Source organism: Anser brachyrhynchus (genome assembly GCF_964034855.1).
Source record: "Anser brachyrhynchus genome assembly, chromosome: 7".
Lineage (NCBI taxonomy): Eukaryota > Metazoa > Chordata > Aves > Anseriformes > Anatidae > Anser > Anser brachyrhynchus.
Genome location: NC_137701.1, coordinates 26,325,113 through 26,350,468, shown reverse-complemented (window position 1 = coordinate 26,350,468; position 25,356 = coordinate 26,325,113). Strand labels below are relative to the sequence as shown.

The following is a 25,356-nucleotide window of genomic DNA, read 5'->3' as shown; positions in this document are numbered from 1 at the left end:
TCCCTGCAAAACATCTTAAACAGTGAGATTTATCTGGGAAAGGCAGGGCAACAATACATAACGGTCTGATGAGACGTGGTTGTATGTGGTCTAAGCTAACAGGTACAAACAAATGCCAGCTCTACCTGGTTTTATTTGCTCTAAGCTCCACCCTTTATGCCTTTATGTCCCTGCTGGGGTTCTATCTATTGGAAAAGGGCACATCAGCCCTCTGTGCTTGCTCCCTCATCCCCCTTCTTGCTTATACTACGTGGTCCCTAAGGAACATGACAGTGCAGTACTGGTGGTGCAGGTCCTGTTGTAGAGCTTAACACAAAGGGAGGTCAGAAACAGCTCTAGTAACACAATGAATACCTCTGAAAGAGCGAGTCTAACTAAAGCTAACCAACTGTTTTACAAGCTGAAATTTAGCAGTCATAAGTGGCTTCAGCAGAAACAACTTCATTAGTTTCAGCTGGGAGTCACACATTCTTCTATCCATTGCAAAACTGAAGCTTGATCTTAATATGGATGGCTCCTGTTTTGAAGATATTTATTTAGTGATAAAACAAAATTTTATTAGCCCACTGAGCCTTAGACTGGATATGCTGGTAAATGAAAATGTGTAGCCATAGAGCAGACCAGAAAAAAAGCAGCAAAGATGACCCCTCATGCTAACATGAGCATTCAGCTAACAGCATGGGCAACCTTCAAAAGGGTTCTAAAACAATATTAGTTCCTCTTAAAGCCCCAAGAAGAACTGTCCATAAATAAAGCCGGGAAGGGAACAGTACCAAAAAGTTAAGAAAATAAGTAGTTTATATGTGGAAATGGGAAGGCTGTTGATACCACCACAGCACTTGGACTAGGACCTACACCCATGTTAGAGCTGTGGCTATGAAAAAGGGATTTCTGTCTTCCAGACGTGTCACATTACTCTTCCAGTGACAACAGCAATACAATTAATGAATATTACTCTTGCACCAATGAGAAAGCATGTATGTATTGTTGTGATCTTTACCAGACAGGCAGTTTCACACACCTTGTTCACTTAATTAAACTCTATAGTCACTGAAATAGCAGTATAAGTATCCTCTTACCTTCCACTGTCAGTTCCACAGTCACTTGACGAACCCCACCATCATTTGCAGCCTCACAGGTGTATTTACCACCATCGCTTTCTTGCACACCTTTGATTACCAAGCTGAATATCCCCCGAATGCTGTGGTCCACAACATAATGGTCTCCTTCTGGGACAGGATGCCCATTTCTGTACCATGTGATGTGAGGTTCAGGGTAGCCTCTGACCTGGAAAGATGTGAGAGAGATCAGAGAAAGAAGGCAAACATAACAGATGATGGTATTAGGAAGAAATGTTGGACATTTAGCAATGCAGTGGAAAGTTCTTGACACATGAGCTGTTAAACACATACTCTTTGCAAGCCAAATGGCAGAACATAATGAAATGAAGAAACTCTTGCATAAGTCAGACTGTTAAAATCATAAGACTAGCGAGGCAGATAGATACTTATGCAAAAGTTTCCCACTAGAATGGTTTGCCTCCAGAAGCATGGTGGGGTACTAACGAAGAATCCTCACACCTGGGTTCTCATTGCTCAGAGACTCAAGGGCAGAAATGCTGTTACATCTCTAAGTATGCAAGACTGCAAGGTATCTAGACCAAACATTTCTGATATGGTTGCCAAGGATTAGGCTTGTTTTGTAAACCTGTATGTGCTGAGATGTAGTGACTCCAGCCTATATACAGGTAGGCACGTGCCACCTTTTGTCTTGATCCTTAAAAGCAGGAGATAAAGCATTTAAGAAAGTGTCATTAGGGGTCGTTCTCATGTTATGGTGACATGTGGACAATAAAGACGTAGTTATACACAAACACACTGCTACATTTAAGGAGCTTTGTGGTCTCTTAGTCACCCAAAGAGGGGAATTCAACAAAATAAAGCAATCCTATGCTCATTAAACAGCAACCATGTTACTATATCCTTGCCTGCTACAACATTAATGATACCCTCAGATTTGCAGAGAGATTCTCAGTTGGCATAACCGAGAACAGTTACTGATTTCAATTAAGCTGTTGAAACCTGCTGAGGATCCATGCCTTCCTTTCATAAAAAGATGGAAAAAACAGACATATACTTTTCCACTAACGAATTAACTCCTCAGGCAAAGGTTCTTCCTCTGCTTTACGAGAGATGCCATCCACTTTGAAGGTTGGTTTAGTATGTGTTAACTGTTAGCACACTTCCCCTGTTGTCATAGCAACCTCTGATTACGTTTTCCCCCCTTTTTTTCCTATTCCCCCCACTCTGATATGTTAGCTCTCCATCGTCCAACTCTTTGATCCTTTGCCTAAATGTCATGAAGCAACTGAGTGGATCAAGATGAACTGGGATGAGTAATTGTTGCGGCTGTGTTTGCTCACTGGGAAAGTAGCAATGCTGCATATTGAACTACATTATCAAATCTTGGCAACTGAACAGGAAGTCCCTTCAACCTCCAGGTGGGCAAAATATTGATGACCCGTCTTGATTTGAAGAAGGCTGGGTTGTGGCTAGTCCAAATTCCTCCCAGCAGTCTCCTCTCAGCTTCAAATCAGCCTTTCAGCTCTGCTTTCTTCTATCTGCGCAGCATTTACTTTCCAAATTACAGTCCTTAGCCAACCAGCCTTACCCACTCTTATGTTCTCTTCTTTCAAAACCTTTCATTTTTAATCCAGCCCCACCTCACTCCAGCTGGGCTTCTCATCTGTCTGAGCTTAAGCTACAGCTGTCAGAAATTTTTCTCTTTCCTTTAATTCCTTTGGTGTCAGTTCAGAAAAATTAATTTTGCCAGTGATGTGGCTACTCCTTCTTCCTGGCATTACTTAATATGTATATAGAGAGGACAGTAATGCTTGCCAAGAGCATGAATATGCTGAGTAAGCTGAATAAACTTTCCACTTCTAGTACAAACTTCTCAGGTTCTTTCTATCTTTACCTCAGCAAGAGTCATGTTCTAGGATGAACGCATTGTGGATCCCTGCACAATGGGGGGTCATTTACTGTTTAAAACTACCACAACATTTTTAAAGCATTTTGTGGCCATGTCTTTTCTTTCCTGTGCTTTCTGAAAAACATCAGCTCCCATATGATCTTGCCCTCTAACATTACTGTAGAACTATAGGCCTGTCAGTTTGACCTCAGTGCCAGGAAAGCTCATGGAGCAGATTATCTTGAGGGTCATCACGCGGCACTTGCAGGGCAAGCAGGCGATCAGGCCCAGTCAGCATGGGTTTATGAAAGGCAGGTCCTGCTTGACGAACCTGATCTCCTTCTATGACCAAGTGACGCGCTTGGTGGATGAGGGAAAGGCTGTGGATGTGGTTTACCTTGACCTCAGTAAGGCTTTTGACACAGTTCCCCACAACATTCTCCTCAAGAAACTGGCTGCTCGGGGCTTGGACTGGCGTACGCTTCGCTGGGTTAGAAACTGGCTGGATGGCCGGGCCCAGAGAGTTGTGGTGAATGGAGCCAAATCCAGTTGGAGACTGGTCACTAGTGGTGTCCCCCAGGGCTCGGTACTGGGGCCGGTCCTCTTTAATATCTTTATCGATGATCTGGATGAGGGCGTCCAGTGCACCCTCAGTAAGTTTGCAGATGACACCAAGCTAAGTGCGTGTGTCGATCTGCTCGAGGGCAGGAAGGCTCTGCAGGAGGATCTGGATAGGCTGGAGCGATGGGCTGAGGTCAACTGTATGAAGTTCAACAAGGCCAAGTGCCGGGTCCTGCACCTGGGGCGCAACAACCCCAAGCAGAGCTACAGGCTGGGAGATGAGTGGTTGGAAAGCTGCCTGGCCGAGAGGGACCTGGGAGTATTGGTTGATAGTCGGCTGAATATGAGCCAGCAGTGTGCCCAGGTGGCCAAGAAGGCCAACAGCATCCTGGCCTGCATAAGAAGCAGTGTGGCCAGCAGGTCTAGGGAAGTGATTGTGCCCCTGTACTCGGCTCTGGTGAGGCCGCACCTCGAGTACTGTGTTCAGTTTTGGGCCCCTCGCTACAAGAAGGACATGGATGTGCTCGAGCGAGTCCAGAGAAGGGCGACCAAGCTGGTGAGGGGTCTGGAGAACAAGTCTTACGAGGAGCGGCTGAGGGAGCTGGGCTTGTTCAGCCTGGAGAAGAGGAGGCTCAGGGGCGACCTCATCGCTCTCTACAGTTACCTTAAAGGAGGCTGTAAAGAGGTGGGGGTTGGTCTGTTCTCCTACGTGCCTGGTGACAGGACGAGGGGGAATGGGCGAAAGTTGCGACAGGGGAGTTTTAGGTTGGATGTTAGGAAGTACTTCTTTACCGAAAGGGTTATTAAGCATTGGAACGGGCTGCCCAGGGAGGTGGTGGAGTCACCATCCCTGGAGGTCTTTAAAAGACGTTTAGATGTAGAGCTTAGCGATATGGTTTAGTGGAGTACTTAGTGTTAGGTCGGAGGTTGGACTCGATGATCTTGAGGTCTCTTCCAACCTAGAAATCTGTGATACTGTAACATTGTTTTACTGCTTAATCAGAGACCAAGCTCCCAGGAAGGGTATCTTTCTCAGCACATCTAATTTTCACCAAAAGAAGTTTGTGAAACATCAATATGATTTTTTTTTTGTTGCAGTAGGATAGCTCTTGTGAGTTGATAATGTGTTCATTGGTACAGAATGTGACTTGTACCAGAAAACTGTTTCTAACCATTACCTTGTCGATGCCCTCTTGCCTATCTTCTAATTTTAGATTGAGCTACCCAAAGCCAGAAAATAGATTAGAATTGAGTTTCTACCTCTCATTTCTGTTTTATTTTATATTAAGTTAAGCTTCCCTTGAATTTGAAATATTTGAGGCAAAATTTCTTTGAAATTCCTATTTTAAGAATACAGTCAAGTAAGAGTAGCACATGTATTGGTGTGAAGAGAGAACCACCTTTTCAGTGCATTACGTCACATCAGCTTAACTAATGGTAGTCTAACCACTGGTTACAGCTGCTGAGATTCTGCCCTGTGAATACAAGTCATTAATTGCACATTACTTCATCCATTTACTACTTTTTTGAGTTTGCAATCATTCCTTCTGGTGTTTTTTATGATGTACTGTTCCATCGAACTTCAAAGGACCTAAGCACAAACCTTCCACCCCTTATGCCAGGGAACTATTGGGGTTGAAACAATGGGAAGCATCTTACTTCCATTTTCCTTATTGTTTTATCATATTCTTAAGTCCTTCTTGGACCACACAAGGCCATTTTTACCTAACTCTTCAAATTCAGGTAGACAATTATACATGCCCTTCCAAATATCGAAGCCTACGTGAAGTATTTTTCCATTTCTTCTGTGTGTGTTTATTTCATTCTTGTTAAGTCTGTACTATGTTGTTTATCCACACCTCTACACTGAGGAAATGCCACCCAGAAAATTACAAACCCAGATGATCAGCATGCCATTTCTTTTCAAAAGGTTGAATCATTCTATTCCCAAAATCTGATTTTATTTTTCTTTCATATTTTGTCAAAAATGAAATAAGGGGAAAACAGAAGTTTACTGAATTGCTCTGTTGCAAGAATTTATTTCAGGTTTGGGTTTGGAATGTCTTTCAAACTGAGCCAGCCCGCTCTGAAATACATAGTCTTGCCATAAAAGTGTCAGGGACCCTTAAATGTATCACTCGTTACTAGGTTTTGATCCTAATGGATCAATTCCAGAACTGCAGCAGGTTTTATATTCCTTCCCAACCTTTCCAGAGCTCACTAAAAACATCTGCCTTGAATAAATCCACAGCAAAGAGAAATTTATCTGCTTATTTAATGCCCAGCAGCAGAAGGCTATAACCTTTATTTACAGCTTGGTCTGTGTGAGCATTGCCAGTCCCAGTGAGGCTACAGTTTTTCTTTACCTGCGGAACACTAACAAGTGGAAAATTGACGGTGAGCAGCAAATATCTGCTGTGAGCTTTGAGTTTTTGTCTGGACCCATCAACTACTTAGAGTCTTGTAAAAGATGATTGGAAAAGTCCGCTAAGGTAAAACAGGTCTCCTGCTTCATGCATCAACACAGCAAGTGGAAAAACCTGAGAGAGAACCTGTTGCCTTGTGAAACTTCCAGAGTTAAGATTCAGTCTGCATCCAGGTCTGGGGGAATGTCATTGAAAAGGGATGGCACCAGGTTCCCAAAGAGAAAAAATGAGAAGAAAAAATACAACAAATCCATTGAAGCTATCCACTAAAAACAGTATTATTAAAAAAATGATCTGCTACAAACTAGGCTCCATTGTCGCAAACCTAAAGGCATTCAGTGACAGCCAAGGCCAAATATATTCAGTAACCCTTTTCCCTGACTGTTCTAAGGTGCAGGAAAGTTTTTCTAAAACTTGGCCTGTATCTATGCTCCATAAAACAGCTGCTTATATATCAATTCCAAAAACCCATAAATTTGCCTGCTTAAATGTGTCACAGTTGCAGTAGCAGATTCGGGTAATCTGATGCACTCTTTTGGCTCATGCTTTTAACTTCCAAGTCAGATCCTACTTTGTAATAGCTGTCACTGCCTCCAGCAAGGTGAACAATGAACGCAAATGCAGAGCACTCGAAAAGAGTCAGCCAGAAATAGCAAAAACCTGAAGTGTAAGCAACTGTGAAACCTTGATGGGGTGTGTGTTATTGCTGAGTTACTCATTGTGACTATAGCACCGTAAGGCTGTTGGAAAGGCTTGTGAATACCGCCTGACGTATTCAAGTGTTACATTCATTATACTGGCTGAGATGTTCAGTTCTTGATGTTAAGGTCTAGATAAATGTCACTTTTTGCTGCTCAAGGTTACAGCAAAACACAGGCAGTGAGACCAAGAAGAAAACATCTACCAATAGACTGTCTTGGATGGCAAAATCCCCCCAAAATACATCATATGTATTACACCAGACATTCTGTCAGCACAGTGTTCACTTCTGCCACTACCTCTGTAGACTGCTTTTGCCTTCATTTCCACAAAATCTAGAGTTAAGACCATTGTAGGTAAACAATTCAATCATTGAATAAAAGAATTGGTTTTATTAAGATAGTTCAATCCATCTGAAGAACAATTAATTTTGAATTTATCTTTGAAAGACAAATATTTTCTATTCAATTTTTCATACTTTGCATGCTATTTAAAATGTAGCTTTCTACCCAATATGCATGCCTACCTGCTTTTTGAGGTATGTCCCCTCTGTAGGCTGTTAAAGAATAACAGTGTATGGTAGGTGGTATTTAACAACTTACAGTCTGCAGATTTGCTGCTTCTGCACCTAACTGACACTGCTTTTAACACCTCGTTCTTATTGAGAAGAACTCTTTACCGTAACTGCCCATTTATAATTCAGAGAGAAAAATATAAAATATACTTCTAAGAGAAAAGATATTTTTTTTGTTGTTGTTGTTTAAATTAAAATGTTCAATGATAAAGAGCTATGCAAAAATGGACTTTTCCACATGCCTTGAAACTTCTAGGAATATGCAGTCCTTGAGGCTATTAAAACTGATGCACAGATCCTACACTTCATTCATTGCTACACAGAGAAAGAATTTGTTAAAAACACTGATGGTTAGTAGGGCAGCAAATGTATTTATAGTTAGACAAAAATGTTTGGAGCATCAAAACGACATGAAAACACAGTTTGCACTGAACCGGGTAACTAGGGTAACTAGTATAACAAGAAGGACAGTAATGAGAAACGTTTCCTAATGCATAAAGGTACCTGCAAAGCAGATGACAATAAACTGTTTTCGCATATACGGTGGAGAGGGCAAGCAATAGACTTTTATCACTTGAAGGTTGCCATCATTGTGGGCCTGTAAGGACAGTTTAACAAACACCTATCAGGAATGAGACTATGAAGTTGACTCTGCCTTGAGAAAAAATGAATTAATTGAAGAATAATGGGAAACAGGGCTGGAAGAGACCATGACTATAAGATCATGTACATGAAATTACAAAAAACCACTACAAATAGTTGAAGTGTAATCGTTGGTTTGTAATCACTGTAATCATTGACTGGTTTTCTTCTTGCCATGTGTGACATTAGTATCACTTTGAACAGTCATATCATTCATATTTACCATGTGTTAACTCATTTTATCCTTTTTTTTTTTCCTTTTTTTTTTTTTTTTTGGTATTTCTAGTGATCTAGTCATTCCTTCTGTAGGAAAAAGGGGACTTAGACAAACAAAACTGCTCAGAGAATGCTATAAGAGAAACTGGCCAGTGGGTTGGTAGATGATGTCTGACAGCAATTAACTCCTTTAGAAAAACAGTATTTTTCTTGCTTATTTGGCTGGTTTCCTACCTTAACATTAAAGAATGCCACAGAATGAGTAACTTTTTGAGAAGGGTTTGCAGTCTGTCCTCTGTCCCATGCCTGCCTTCAACCAGAAATTGGCCATTTCTGGGAACTACAACTCAAGAAAAGGCCTGTAGAGATCGGAAGTTATAAAGGGTTAGAAACAAGATAGCTTCACCTATATGTACCTGCTGTTACCACTGAGCTTTTCCAAAAAGTATGCTTTGGACAGATCATTAGACATCACATCAGGAGGAGACTCAAGGGAGGTGTGGAAAACTATTCAGAGTATCTGACAAACTTTGATCTTTATTCTGCAGCCTGCAAACAAAATTCTAACACAGAAAAGAAAGGACTTGGCTTAGCAAACAGTCATTACTAGCGGGACATAAACTGTCCCTTTTGCAAAACTTAAATCCATCAGATTGTACCAAGAAAGCGTCAGAAGGAATGTGATTGGGTAGCATGACAAATTCTGTAATTGTAATTCTATTCAAAAAAGTGTAGATAAAGGAATAAACAGTGTATAACACTGACACTTGAAATATGTCAGAGAAAGTATAGCATACCTCTTCTTCCAGCATTTAGGTATCACCAGAATTGACAATTATTCACTTTATTGCAAGTTATGTATTAGATACGCTCATCTGAAATTCATACAGCTAAAGGCAATACAGGGCCCTCCTGCAGCCCCAAGAGATTCAATCTAGACAGTAATAGCTGTTCTGTGGATGTGGCTCATCCCACAAAAGGCTCATCCCTAAGGCTTACAAAAAAATGTTTCCCATAGTCATTAGACTCTAGCCAGTGTACTCTGTCTGCCTTCAATCAAGAGCCAAGATTTTCTGGGTTTGGGTCTTGACCTAAAGACTTATGAAGGGAATCAAGTACTTGAGAGCAGACTTAGCAGAGGATGCTAAGAATGGGACACACCACAGTATGTGCTCTGTCCAGCTTGTTCTGTAACAAGAAAAAAAAAAAAGCTACTTCTTGTTTTATTAGTTTATACTCATGTGAACTCTTAACGTCAATCTTCAGAGAAAAATAGTACAAACCTGTGGAGATTGCAATGTGAACACCATGAATATGACCTCATCTAAGAGGTGATATATTTTTATGTAATTTTTTGGGGTTAGTGCAGATGGGAAATATGGTTCTGGCCAGTGCAGTTTTTTTGCAAGACTTGTAACAGTGTTTCTGTCAGGTTCTGACTGCAGTTTGCCATAACAAATGAACAGCATATGTTCTTGATAAAGGAGAGTGGACATGATACATTGTTAAGCTCCTTCTGAGAGTTTAAATACACACAAACCACATATCGAGAATAGTTTATCCATTTTAAAAACTTACTTCTAGAACAGAGAACCTGCCTGGCAAAGTTAAACATGAAAATGTTAAATATCTGGGGACTTAGCTACGACCTTGCAAACAAAGCAAATAACTTTGCGTCTCTTACTTCTTCAAATGAGCAGTCTAGAATTAAAATTGCCTCATTTAAAACAAAACCGGAATATGTTACTAGGACTGAACATAGCTCACTTCAAAGCATTATCTGTAGTACCTACAAGAAACAATAATGGTCTTTCTGTAAAGTTTGGGTATTTTTTTTTATTTTTTTTTTAAAGAGCTGAACACTTACATTACATCTGGTGTTTAGTTTTCTTGTTCTATATGCATACAGCCTTCATAAATTAGTTCTTTGGCCATAACCTTTACTGGAATGCTAGTCTGAAGACATCAGTCTTCATGACTGGTGTGTGCAGTTTTCTGGTTATTCTCCCAAATGGGATGGAGAAGGGAGAGAATCATGACAACATAAAAATTCAGACTACTGTCTTGAAGAGAGAGAGAGGAGGAAAAAAAGCTGCAAAACCAATACTACTACTACTACTAAAGAATCAAAAGTAGAAAGAATAAAACTATATTAAATTCCTTCTCAAGATTTCACCTTTAGAAGTTTCAAACCATACATATTTTACTTGATTCCCATTTAGGGCAATGAAAAGACATTTTGCCTAGTTGGACTCCTTGATATTGCTAATGTTAACATTGGGAGTGGAGGAAAACTCATAGTCTTTTAGTCTCAAGCAGAAATTTAATGTGATACTGCAAAAACATGAAAGAGTCTTCAAGCTTTGTCATTGTACCCTTTGCCCTGATGAGAGATGAGGAGGAATTACCTGAAGATGCAATTCATAATATTCAAAGGAGACCCAGAAGGTAAAAAGAAACTTAGCACTCTCTTCCTATTTATTAAAAGCTTTTCCTTTAAAATCGTTTCAATGCACTTGTTAGTGTACCGTATGATCTTTACCTCTTCCAAATCCCATCAAAAAACCTATGGCCCAATTTCATCAGATGCTGAGTAAAGTGTAGTTTTCATTGACTTGAGACACTATAGCGAATGCTAAACACTTCTGGCTTGTTTTGGCTGCTGTGCCAACTATTTTATAAATCCACTAAAAACATTATAATATCGTAAACCTATATGTAGAGAGTTCAGATTGTGGGCCCTGGGTCTAATCTCTAGATCATAGAATGCAATTACAGAATTCAGGTAAGACAGAGGATAGGGGAAAGTAAAAATTAAAGGAGTTTAAATTTTCATGTGAGAGATCCTTCCTTAGAGTTTCATTTGGCTGTCTGGCAAACTGCAAGGGTTTGTGCAGCACCTTGGCAAAAAGTCCCTCTATCCTAGAAAGCATGGAATGATTTGATCACATGGAAGAATAACTTTCTGACATGCTTCTGCGCTTATTCCATCCCTGACACCGTGAAATACTTCTGATAACCTTTGTCAAATTTTCTCTTTTCTAGACTGAGACAGGGAAAGATCAGAACTACACGTAGCATTCAAAAAGTGAAAACCCACAGATTTCTAGATTGACATAGTAGGGTTTTTTTTTTTTTTTTAAACATTCTATTTGTTATTTTTACCACCTTGAGCTGATTAATCAGAGAGTTGTTCAGGGCGAGAACTCTTTTTTCAGGGGTAATAGCTAATAAAAATTGAACTAAGTATATATTATTTTTTCTGCTTTGTACTCATCAACGCCAAGTGGCATTTGCTGTTTTATAGTCCATGCACTAAACAGAATGAAATCCTTTTGCAGATGGTTCCCCACCAGTTTTCCCTTTGACTCTCTTTAGCAGTTCTGCATTATCTACAAGTTTTGTCATCTTGCTATTCAACTCCGTTTTACAGATTACAAAGGAGCTGAACACTACACACACCAGCACAGTTCCTCGGGAGAATCAGCATTTGTGGCTCTCCAAGCAGGGAAGAATTTATGACTTATCCATAGAAGACATGGTCTGCTAATTGAAAAGCAGACAGCAGCTGCAGATAATTTCTTCTTCTGTCTTCTACATTTATTTATTCTTTATTATTACTATTTTTGTGAAATTCATCATGGAGGGTTCCCAAAGATGCATGGAGTATTGGCTTTGTGCTCAGTCACCATATATAGCTATTTGAATGAGGCAATGCTTTCCCAGGTACCATAACATCTATGAGTCCATCTGTCCTCAATTATTTCTGAAGGACTCAAGTAGAATTTCTGAGCTGTATTGGGTGTTCAAGCTGCTTTCAGTTTATTTAATTCCTAAGTTCAGACCGAACTAATGCAGTTCTTAAGAATAGGCTTAAGTCCTACTCAAATCTTGTGGTGTTAATCATATGCTTAGATGCTTTTCCTAAATTAAGTTTTATTTCATTTAAATAATTAATTTAATCTTAATGCGTTTAAAATAATAGCGTTATTGGATGCTTTTGGCAGTTCCCAAATAACCTGAAACATCATTCAGATGAAATAGGGAACGCTATGAAGTTGGCCTCTGCCCTTTCCAATAAGCAGACACTCTATACAGAAGATAAAGTTTCTATATATCTGTAACGTCAGTCAGTGGAACTGAGGCTGTAAACCTCTATTACACTAACGGAGGCATTTTCACACAGGTGTTGCAATCCCAGAGTGGCGATGCTTTTCTGATGAAGCTTTAATAAATCATTCTACCATAAGCAACATATGTCTTTCTACTTCCCCCACATTGTAGCCAGATGACCTGTAGCTATTTAGAACATGAGGAGAGCTTTATACAAACCACCCATATAGCTCACCTGGAACTTTTTGTCTCTAAGTACAAGTTTTCTGAATTTAAAATGGGATTACAAGCAGACTGGATCTCTGTATTTTTTAGATCTATCTTTAGTCTCCAAAGTTTCCCCTTAAAAAGAAAACAACATCAGTTTGACAATTAAAATGCAGTCAGATGTCACAAACCTTTGATAAAGGCTAGGAGAAAGTTTAGGCTATTTCCCCATCACCACCCATATGCTGTCCTGGCTCCCTCCTACTTTTCTACAGTTGCACATTTTTATACAGATGAGAAGGTCTCTACGAAGTGGTGAAATTCTGTTACTTCATCACAAGGAGATTGAAGAGTACGCAGGATACTGAGTTATGTACAAACTGAAGACAATCTCAGTTCCAAAATACACAGCTGTTGTGTGGGAAAGTGTCACTCTAACTTCATAGCTGAGCATCTGAGACACAGAGACACTCAGAGACTTTGCCAAATTCACATTATAAAGGAATTAGCTTTGTACATTTAGTAACATTAGATCAAATCATCTGACCATATTTTCTCCTTGCCAACAAGGTTGTTATTGCAGAGATCAATAGAAGGACTAAACTGAAGTTGTAGCACAGGAGAACAGCTGCTCTTCTGATGATGAGTGAAACCCATCAACCTCACGTTAATGTGGTTGTATAAAGGTATCGAAGTGCACAGTATTGAGTAAAGATGGTCCAGACAGAACAGGTACAGTCTTTGCAGCAAAATGAGGAACATGTAAAGTAGTGTTACAAATGACAGAAAATTAACTCACCACCACAGGAGAATATGAGCAACATAGTAAGATAGGACCTGGTCAGCTCTCTGTAACTCCAACACTGCCATACAGCTCTGCAAAATAGAATAGTCTGCAGAATGGGCCAAAAAAACCCTCAAAGCACAAGAGCTCTAGGCAAAACAAGGAAGATGAACTTTGCAGCCTTCTTTGGGTGAAACTCTAATCAATTTTAACGAGAATTTTCTCTGCTTCTGAGTCTCTCCTTAGAAGAAAAAAAATAACTGCAAAGAGGAAGCTTTCTTCCCATGGACCAACTGGTGTCAAGGCCTTTTAATATGTGTTAAATGTTATGAGGTGCTGAATAGTTTGAATAATTTAAAATTCCCCAAATGCAAAGAAATATCGGATCTGTGTGCGTGGTTATGGGTCATTTAGGATTATGCAGTAAGAACGTAAATGAGTTCAAAGAGAAACAACCATGGCTGCTGAATGGAAATAGCTTGTGCTAATTGCTCCACATACCCCAATAAGCTCCTAAAATGTGCCCTCATTCCCTATCCTTCTCTTCCTCTCCATTTTTGGTGATTCTGAATCAAGATATCTATCAGGTATTGCTAAATGAAGCAGCTGCTTTAAGTCTGTGAATGGGTGTAGAAGCATGCCAGGAGTCCTGACAGGACCAGTGTTCATTTCAGAGCAGCAGCAATGTCTGCTACAGGAAACAAGGTTTTAAAAAAACGGTCCCAAGTTTTGTTGTGATGTGAGAGCTGTCAGAACAGGAGCAGTTCATTCATTTCCACTTCAACAGGACAGCCTGATTTACTGTGTTTGCTGCTACTTTTTTCCATAAATTTCATTTGGCAGCACTAGAAGAAAGACTGAAACAATGTAGTTTAACACAAGAAAAACAAAATGTTGGGAAACTGTCTCCTCTCTTCACATCAAAAAACCGTCAGCTTTTAATGCCTGAGAAATATCTTTACTTTCGGTTGTGAATCCCCCATGCAGTCACCACTCAGAAAGGTGGAAAAGATTGCTTAGACCAAGTGCATAGATGAGGAAACCCCCTGACATGTACAGGGTGAAATTTCACTCTGCTGTAAGCAAAATGTTTATGTCCCCACTTTGGAGGAAAACTATAAATATTTAGCTCTTTTATCTGACAGAATTGATTACAGAATCCAAATACTCTGAGCCACAGCTTGTCTGCAACATCAGCAGGTCAAAAAACTCTGCTGATACCAAAAACAAACAAAAAATAAAAACAAACAAACAAAAAACCACAAACCAAACCAAAAAACTAAACTGCATCAATAATCTACAGAGAGCAATGATCCCTTCATAACAATGATGTTTGGCTTTTGAATTGGCAGTCACTTTTTAAAGACAACAATGTACTCTGCTTCTTGCCTTTCTCAAGGCAATCATCATCATTCACTGCAACAACACACAAAAAACCTATTTTTCCATTGCATATCCTTTCTGGAAGACTGAAAGATAATTATTTTTTCTTACCAATGTGAAGTTTCTATCTTAGTATGATGTGAATTGGTTTTACATGTCACCAAATACAGGTGGCCCAACCCTCTCACAGGAGCTAAGCCACTGACCAAGACAGCTTGCTTGTATGTTCATATATTCCTGACTAGGAGACACTATTCCCCAACGTGCAACACCAATACATGCTATCTGTAGGTAATGAATCTATATAAACAGTGTGAATGACCTACTGTTGAAAATTAATAGAAAAATAAGTGCTCACTGTACTCAAAACACACAGCAATATTCTTGGAGCTCTGAAGTTTGTAACTAAGGGAAGCAATCCTCATTTTTAGTCTGAGGTGGTAGCAAAATGTCTTTGCTTTGAATGAATGTGCCCCTGCTTTATCAATTTCCAGCCACACAAATATTATTTTCCTGCAATTTAGCACTCTGTCAGTGGCCACAGAAAATGCTAAAACTGGGTTTTGTTGCTGAACTAACTGCACAGTTGTATGTTCATGTACAGTCTGTCTGCTGATAGTGACAAATGCTGCTGGCAAAGGCAATAGTCTGGAGAGGTTATAAAAATTCTCCTCACTTGTATGTACTGCTTCTTTGTTAATGCTGCTTTGCAGAGCTGGCAACCACAATGAGCATGAAATGTCATTTGTTTTAAATTTCATTAAAAAGTAGGACTGATGAGATGACAAATTGGTAATAAAATGCAATGTAGGATTGTTAAGATATGAATACGTTGGACAGCCTAAACATCTAGAATTTCTTCTTGCACTGTTTATTCTGTAATGTGCAACTTACTGCTAGGCATTAAATAATTAAGACATCCATACAGAAACCCATTACAAACTGCTCCTCAACAACTTTCGGTGATGTTTTTATCCTATAACCGTCTGCAAAAAATAAGCTTCCCAAGCTTAACATATGTACTTTTTAATAACAGCTTAGCAGAGATAACTTATAAAGTACAAACTGTATGAGTTTAAACTGTATTAGCATATAAACTGCTGTGTTTAAAATAAAAAATCAAGGGCTGAGCAGCAACTGTTTAAGAGAGAAAACCCTCGAAGTACTACCTGAAATACTAAATAAATTGATGTGTCTATGAATTTCTAGCTCAACAGTTCAGAATAAATATTGATAGACCTGCTGAGTTCAAGAGAAATTTTGTGGGCTTGCCTCTTCTTTTTAATGCTTTCTCTCAAAACTAAAAGTGCTGTGATCTTGGTAAGAACAACACACACGTGCACTCAAAAAACAGCTATATTTGTTTAGGTTGTGAAAAAAGTGCTTACTCTGCATATGCTTTCAATCGAGCTCCACTTAACTGCAGTTGCTGGCATTCCTGTTGAGATTTGAACAAATCCGACATAATGGTTTCCATTAAACCTGTGGGTAATAGTCTCCTGAGCAGACAAATCTTTGTCTACAATTCTGTCCATTAGCATATCCCAACATGAATACAGACTAGTTTTTGTGTCAAGGCACTGAGGACCTACTTCTGCTATTCTGTTTTCATCGAGTGATGCTCTAGATCAACAGCAGTCACCTAGATATTGGTAACATTCTTATTTATCGGAAATCTTAACTTTCTCTTCAAAAATCAGAAGATACTTATCTCCAAGAAGGATAGGATCACATCTAAGGTAGTGGATGGGAACCGAACTTCTGGAATGCACAGTTCAATGCTGAATCCAGGCATGTATTTCTGTATGATCTTGTACAAACCAGTAGATCTCACCATGCTTCAGTACTCTAAACAAATGTCACAGAGGATAACAACAACTATTTTCTCTGTTGTTTTAGCTAGAAAGGTCATCAGAGAAAAGTCCAACTCTAGACTGGCCTATGTACATGTTAAATGTTATCTGCAAACATAGAGTAAGATTCCCATTCATTTATGCTGTTTCAGTGGTACCATGAAATAAGCAAAAATCAATATCATTTACCATAGTTCTTTAATTTGTATTTCCAAGATTTTATCATATTTTTTCTTCCAGTGCCCTGGCTTTTATCATCACTTTGTTATGAAATATTTATATCTGCCTTCCTGCAGAGACAAACTTCTGAGTTATTCTTTTATAAAGCAACACCAGAACTTACATAAGCTGCAGAATCAAGCTTAAGTATATTTAACTCTTGTTCCAGGGTGCTCCCAGAACAAAAAATTCTTAATTCATTGTTTGTCTGATGAGTGTGGGAATGTGATATAAATGATACAAGATGCCAGATACTACTAAAAGTTATAAACTTTTAGTATGCATCACACTAATATTCTAAAGTTTTGCAAAACCAATACAAATAGTACATGCAGCATAACTATAGGCCTGCTTGTATATTATGGGGCACTTAGAAAGAACAGCAGCCTCTCAGGCCCCGCAGTTACAATTTGAGACTCTACTGTACAGCTACAAGAAAATTACCATTCTAATTGATTCAACATGAGTCAGGAAAGCACAGAAATGGGTGAAATAAGCTCAATTATTCTGTCACCAACAGCCAAGTGACCATAAGCAGAATTATTTAATTTGTTATTCTTTGAGTCCCCATTTTCTTAGGACCACATGTGCGGATTGTTGTCATCTTTAACTGAAAATTTCTTGTATATGCTACATATTAGCATAGTATTTCACTAAGCTCAACTGTTACACTTGTAATGAGCAATATATTCCATAGAGTAACATTCACTGAAGTACTGTGAAAAGGTGCAGAAAAGCAAGGGAAATACAGAAATACTGATAAAAAAAATATTTCCTCATTTCACCTCATTCCACACATGAATTACAAAAATCTCTATAAAGCATCAACGACATGCAAAGCTGACTTGGAATTTGCACCAGCTTTAAGCAAAGCTTTTTTGAAGACAAGGATTGCTTTGTTCTGTCTGGCTACAGGTTTATAGCAATGCATTGATTTACAGAGAATAAGACTATCTTCATCACCAGAAAGTCTAGAAAAAGATTTTTTTTTTTTTTAATGTAACAGTTCTGGGTGTTCACTCTCATGCATAATCATGCATAGTCCTACAAGCCCTTTGAAGAAGAAAGGTGAAAGAGCCTAGATCATCTCTAGAATCTCAGTGTAACACATCCTTAATGTGGGAAGGGTAGCCCAGATGTCAGATTGATAACTTGTGAGTCAAGAAGAATGATTTAATTCCCTGCTCTTCCCCTGATTTGTAGCAAGCCTTGGAAAAGTCACTGGGAGTTAAATTCACAGGAATTTGAAGGAATTTGATTCCAGGAACATCTCTAATTCCATATTCAGTAACTAAATGCAGAAACTTGGAAATGAGGTCCTTGGGAAATTGGTCACTGAAGAAGCTGGTCATATTCCATCTATTCCATCCTGTATCATAAAGAATTAGAGAAAGTTCCATCCAACATAACCAAAAAAAAAAAAAAGAAAAAAAAAAGGCAGTTAGTGACAGACAATAAATTGTCTGTCAGGTTTCCTAGTATATATTCAATATATTTGGGCCTTTATTCAACAATTCAAGACCCTTATACTGGACTGGTCATCTCAGGGATTACAAGTCAGTGGAATACCTCGATTTTCCAGCTCCTACTAGTGCAGAGAGCTTTCACACACAACCTCTGACAGCAATAACAGTGACAGCATCTCCTCATCAAGCACTGCCCCAACATGTCAACATCTCTCCTTTTCCAGAGGTTATTTCCTCCACATGAGAGAAGTACATACAGAATACAGTATATTCACGTGTGATACTGAACTATGAACTGAGATTTCTTTTGGCTTAAAAACCATGATGAAGGCAGGTTTGTCCCCAGACACTATGCAGTGAGCTCTGGCAGCTATGGCACAGAAATATGTGCTATTTCAGGCACACACTAGAGATTCAGTAACCTCCAACAATGTATTGATAACGTCCTACAGACTGAACATTGAAAACTAAACTGAACACCTATGGAAGTAAAACCTTAATTAACTACAGAATTTATTTATTTTTTTATTTATTTATTTATTTTTAGTAGAAAAAGAAGTTTATAGACACAAAGAGCTTACAGGATAGTGAAAACATTTTTCTTGAAATTACTACCTAGTGTACATCAAAATTTTTTTCAAGCCTGCTTACAGATCTGGTCTCTATTCTGTGTAATCAGTATAGCTATTTCCCTACCTTGAAGGATGAAAGAGCACTGAGCACTCAGGAATTAAAGATATTTAAACTCAGATAAAATCCATAGCAGTAAATTTGCTCTGAAGTCCAAGTGCCATGGTTAGTACATTTTCATACCTGTTGGCAGCAGCATCAGCAGAGTCACTGCTGTTCAATGGTTCCATGTTATCCATCTAGGATATCATTTTCACAAGAAATACTCTCTGAGGAAGAATTCTGAGCATTTTACTGAGACTGAAGTCTCAGAAAAAGAAGGACATAGTAAGTCTACAGGCTGCTTTACAGTAGATTATCCTTTTTTATTGATATAATTTACCTGGTTCCTTCATACTATAGGTCATACCAGTTCACCTTAAAGGTTTTCTCCTACCTGCCCCAACTTGTGCTCTTTGAGCCTGCTTGTCACACCAAGCAGCTTTCTCCAGCAGTGAGACTGAAACATTTATTTAAATAAGGAAGCACAATGCTACATGATGAGTGTTATTGCCAATGGAGTTGACCACAACAAAGACATGCACTAGTTCAGAAGAGGGAAGGAGTCTAGCCTGGAAAAGATGATGTTATTTTTCAAATTAAAAGCAGAATTGAAAAATCTAATTAGACTTAACTGAAATTTGAGAGATTCACAATTAACCGTCATGGGACAAGAGAAATAAGAAGAATTATACTGACTGCTTTTTTTGATTTTTGTTTAAGGACTACAGAAAAATAACAAGCTCAGAAGTCCCTACCGAAGAACTCTATTGTCTTCAAGATCAACTCTAAACATATTCTTATGGGTAAATCCTTAAATAACCACACTTGCCTTTCTTAGCTGATCCAAAGCCATGCATTCCGATAACACATAACAGTAGTGGGTGATCCCAAAACAGATGTCTACAATAAAATTTCCAGAATCAAAAGTTTGTTGTTCTCCCTTCCCCTCATCTCAAACTGGGAGCAGGTAGATTCAATTAAATCACATGATTTTTATTGTCTTGTTCCTCATGGGATTTTCATTGCATCCATCTAAAAATCCAAAACAATTGGAAGCATGTTAAAGTAAAGACAGAAAGAAAAGTTACTGGCCAAGAGCAGCACAAATGCATGTTCTGGCTTCAGTTAAAACAATGCTTGTTTGTGTAGGTACAACACAAAGTCAGAGATTCTCTCTAGCTCATATGTAAATTAGTTGAAGGGCTCTAAAATCATCCTTACTAGATTCATTATTATTATCAAAACCAAAAACAAACAAACAAACAAAAACCCTGATTTTTATGTTCCTTTAATTACAGCAATTGCCAACAAGTCAACCAAGAACGGGAGCCAGTCTTCCTGCCATTGCACAGAGTAGCTCCTGTTCACAAATTATTCTAGATAAACAATTAAGATGGGCAAGGAGATAAAAAGCAAACAGAATAATATATATGATAGTGGCAAATAGCACATTTTTTCCATAATTTGGGGGTGGGTGGGTTACTGAAAGCAGTCTCAATTACACACACACAAAATCAACATTGTGCTGAAAAACGGCAATTGAGGGTAGGGATACTGTATATCCAGTCTTCCCCCATCATGGCCTCTTTCCTGCTTAGAAATTTTGTCTGGGTGGAATTTCAGAATATTTAACGTTGTCTAGGATTTCTGAATGTCTGGCAGCTTGGAACAACTCTGCAAAAGGTCTGACCAAACTGAGCTGCCAAATATCCAGAAGTCTTGGCTGTTGCTTCAGCACGTGCACAGACCAATTGCAAGGGACAGTGGACTACGTCCAGTACTTTGGGAATCATTGGACACACTGCACACATACTAAACAGACAATCCTTATATACCAATATCTGGAAATTCCTGAATATAAACATGATGGCCGTGGACAGGCAGACAGGTAAGGAGTGAATTTCTGAGCTGAAGAGATTGAAAGACAGAATTGGAGCTAACAGCACCACAACTGTCCAAAATCAAGAAATTTCTTGAGCAGTAACTCCTACCTCTGCAGGTTTTCCTGAAGGAAAAATAAGCAAGGGAACAAAAATAGGTGTCCCACACACGGGTGCTTGTATCATTTGATGAAGTGTCTTCAAATAATTCTGTATGCAGATAACGCCATATGGGAAAACAATTGTGACTGAATCCCACTTTAACCACTTCCCAGCAGGGCAGCAGTCTCCCATAAAAGCATGGATCTTTCCTGAGTTTCTTCCTCATACAGCTTAGAACAGTCACCCCTCCAGGAAGTACAGATCCAAAACCACTGGCAGCTTCATGCAATTAGCTGCCTGGTATGTTTTGTAACAGAAAACATCTCATGCCAACAGCAAAGGATTTTATGCCGTGTCATCATCTTCTGTCATCATGTGGGCTTCTCTCATTTCAGATTCTGCCATCTCAAATCCAGACATACAATGTAATTAAGGCATACTTCTGGAGTGTCTGCTGACTGAAACTTGAAAATGGAGCACGCGTTTGCAGCTTAAGTCCAAAGCAAAGGGCAAATGACAAAGGTTTTGCCATGAAAAGCTGGTACAGCAGCCAGAACGTAACAGGTTGGTTAGATCTCAGTTTTTCCCTTAGAAGGTAGTCATTTTCTCCATTGTCTCTTGTTTCTCCCTGTCTGATCTCAGACAATTTCCTCAGGCAACATATTTCAAAGAGTACCTGTGCAGCCAGCAGCAGCAAAAGCAGCTCAGACATTGGCAAGTTCACACATATCATTGGCCTTAACTATGATTCAAACAAACAGACACAGGTTGGGTGTTGCAGAAGAAGAATGACAGAAGGAAAACAAGAAAGAATGTTAACCACGGGCAGGATTTGACATTAACCTGGCTAGTCTTAATATTTACCATTCAGCTCCCTTATTTGAGGGAGGATCGAATGGGAACAGCAGGACAATAACTACTCGGTGGGCATCAAGCTCTGAACTACATACCCCAACATCTGCACAAACTCTGAACTACATCTGTCAATACATGACTTCTAGCTCCCCCAGATTAGAATACCAGACTAGATTTAGTACGTTGACAACTTGGTTCTGGCAATGGACCATATATGATGGTTCACATGAAGCAGAAAAACAACCCACACTGCACTGTTGCCAATTGTGCAATGCTTTATCCAAGGAGAAAAATTCTTTCCTGACCCCTAGGCAATCAGTCTGTGGTCCGTAGCATGACACTTGGCTGTTCCTCTCAGGCAGAGCTGTAGCACAAGTATTCTTTAGGCTCGTAAAATTAATGACCATCAATACTACCCTCAAAAATTATACATACATGCAGCCAAAGCAGGTTGAATTAACTGCTAGCAGCAAGCAAATGCAGAGGTTAATATCACTCTGGACAGGGAAAGGTTTGTTGGAAACTGACTTGTCAGTTTTTACTGCTTGACACTCAGTGACGTTAGAGTAAAGAACAAGAAGTGTTCATGCTATAATTTTGATGTGCTCAGTCCGTTGCTGTTTAAGTTCAGCAAAATTATGTATGGGCAGCTAGTCACATAGTTACTCTGCTTCCACCTACACCATAAGCAGGTGTAGACTCAGGGCAACATTCAAATAACTGCTAAGTTCTACAGTTCATCCAGTGATGTACAGCTGCATTAGAAAGATACACAAAAATTATTCAATATTGCAAAGCACTGATAAATATTCTAGTGATTCCAGTTTCTCCATCAGAGAAGCAAACAGCTTAAAACAGAGCCTGGTAACATTTTGGCATGCTCTCCTGTTCCAAAAGTATCTTAAAAAGTACTGACAGACAAGGTAGAATGCCTTAGCACATGGCAGGGGTTACTTCCCTGAGCTGTTCATCTCACATAAGACATGCAATGGAGATCTGCCTGTCAATCAATTGCGAACCTACAACACAATTTCAGAATAATCTGGGAAGATTTCCCCACCAAGCACCTCAGCAACTGACTGATGAACAACTTAGCTGTCCATGCAGCAGAGGTTAGCGGAGTGCCTGGGGAAGGTAACCTTGTTTTAGCCTAAGTGGTTCCACTCCTCAGTCAGATTTCCAGGCCAACATCATGTTCATGTACTTGCAAGTTGATAAGCTAACATTTTACCCCGAGATCACATTAGGAAACTGAGATTTGCAGTCAGACATAGATAAACTTGCTGAGATTTTAGCAAGAAAAGCAGGGCGGTAGTGGGAGGAACAGAAAAAAATATATTAATGTTAATGGCAATTCCAATTCCTTTCCACTTCCCATTTCCTACATTTATGGGCTATTTCTCAATTTCTACTCTCTCCTTGATCTTCAATTGCCATTTCACACAATTTGTCTTACATGCTGTTGGAAAGAAAAGCAAAAAGTTTGACTCCAGTGCTCCCTCTTTCTTGTTCACTTAGTGAAAGTACAGGATCACCACAATAACAGATTTATATCCTGTCTTGGATTCTCAAAATGTTTGTTCTTTCTGATAAGACAGATTCCACTGTGGAGGAACTCTTTGAAGAAAATCTCCTGTCTAGCCATTTTTAAAACTTTTTATTTTTCTTTAGCCTAAGTCTAGTTTAATATTTATACTATGTGATGAAGCAGAGTACCAGCAACAGACCCTCATAACATCTGTAGCTTATTTTCCAGGATAGAAAAAACTAAGTATGTTCAGTAGCTACCTCTATTACTAAATCATATTAATTTCTGTCCTTCTGAACCTCTGGAACATTGAAGTAATGGAAGAAACTACATTCTACAAAGTAGCTAAAGATGGTCCCAGATGATATGAGCTCTGAGGCTGCAATCTAGAAGGACTGCAGCTATTAAATGACGGTGTCCTTCCAAACTGTGGCATTGTGTCCCCCCTCCCCCTATCCATGTTACTAGACCAGGAACACAGTAAGACATTCATTTGGACCCAGCAGTTATAAACAACAGAACCAAACACAAGCTCCCCAAGCACTTTACATTATAAACAACAGATCGCACAAACTCAACTTTTATAGGCAGTATAATCATTATAAAACTTGTTTTTCTTGCACAAGATAGTAAGGAGAACATGCTGTGCTTGTATTACTCTGTATTTCCAATTATTATAATGTAGGTTTTTCTCCCTCCCCCAGATTTGCAAGCTTGTATCTCAGCCTCCAACTAGAGTTGATTCCAGGGAATTTGGAACTAATGCACAATGATAAAGATTGGCTGTTTTATGTCTACAGCTGTGTTGTATGCTTCTCAGCTGCATTAGCTGAGAGAAGCAAAACAAAGCTGCACTACGCAAATACCAGACAATACTCAGTGCACAGCAAGAGGCTGAAGTGCCAAAGACAGTGGCTGTAATTACCTATCTTGGCTTGCCGAGCCATGGAATACAACATAAGGCAGTCTATCTGCCACAAAGTAATTGCAGATCTCATATGTATTTCAACAAAGCTGTAGTCTCAATGCTCAGCACTTAATAAAGCACTTTAAGCAATACAGGTTTACTTCATCTATTTGACATGCATTCAGCCAGTATATTATCATCTGCATTTTAAACACAGAAAATTAAAAGATTCAGCCATTTTCATATAGCAAAAAGGTAGAAATGGAATTTAGATTTTCATCAAGAGGTTCAATCCAGAACTTCCATCAAACCATCATTCCTTCAAGGATCTTAAGTTGTTAAGTTTAATTAGTATTGACTTTGTGTATTTTACCCAAGCTACTAAAAACCCTGCATAGTTTACCCTTCCCATGTTCAAAGCAACTCTAAAAAGGGGATGGATATCCTCGAAGAATTAATATTTTAAAGCTAGCTCTGAAAAAAATATTCAAAACAGTGATGGCACTCTAACTTGTAAGACAGTCAATTTTACCACTGCTTTCTTTTGAAATAATAAAAAGTCTGCAGAGTGAACGAAAAATTGGAAATACCCTACTTGAGTCTTTAATTAGGAAACATAAGAAATGTAAAACTAAAACTTAGCAACATCACACAATTCAACTTTCATTTCACTGTACTGTTATTGCTAGTTGCAGTGCTGTCTGGAAGAACCAGTTGTGGTTAGAATAGTATTGTACACAGGTATCACATAAATAAAGTAGCAACATGCCATCTTTTCACTGTTTGCAACCAATCAAGGTGAAATAATGAGAAAAAAAAAAACAGTAAGAAAGAGGATGTTCATTGGGACCAGCCAACATTGCACACACAGAGAGGTACTCTGGTTGGTATTCCAACATTCCAAGAAGAAGTAGGCTATTTTTGAAACTAAAATCAAATAAAATAAATATCTAAATGTTTGATTAAAAAAAAAAAATCTGCTTTCTGGCTCAAACGCTTCCATCATTTTTTTTTTATTTTTAATTTTTAAATGAAAAATGATGACTTTTCTTCAAAAAGTCAATTCCAAGAACTACTACTGAGTTTTAGTTTTGCACTTAAAATTTGACATACTCCAGGAATTTTGTGGTCTGTTCCTGGTGGAAGTAAATAAATAATTAAATCCTAGCCTGCTTTTGCATAAATAAATAAGATATATATCAGATGCCCTCTACTGGCCCTCTGTTTAAGTTAGTTTCAGAAGTTATAAATTTCCCAAATTCCTTTTAGCTTTTTCTTTTGTTATTGTAAAGTTGCAGT

General features: G+C 38.8%; 1 protein-coding gene across 4 annotated transcripts in view; it reads right to left on the bottom strand.

The window, feature by feature from the left end:
• MYLK (myosin light chain kinase) overlaps positions 1-25,356 on the bottom strand; it is a 211,858-nt gene that overhangs the window by 122,964 nt on the left and 63,538 nt on the right. For 3 of the 4 annotated variants that reach the window (XM_080601101.1, XM_080601098.1, XM_080601099.1), the window contains one exon: positions 1,080-1,287. In XM_080601101.1, coding sequence (XP_080457227.1) covers positions 1,080-1,287 — 208 coding nt within the window. Of the gene's footprint in view, positions 1-1,079; positions 1,288-19,614; positions 19,654-25,356 lie in introns of those variants that run through there. The other variant, XM_080601100.1, reaches the window with a different exon arrangement.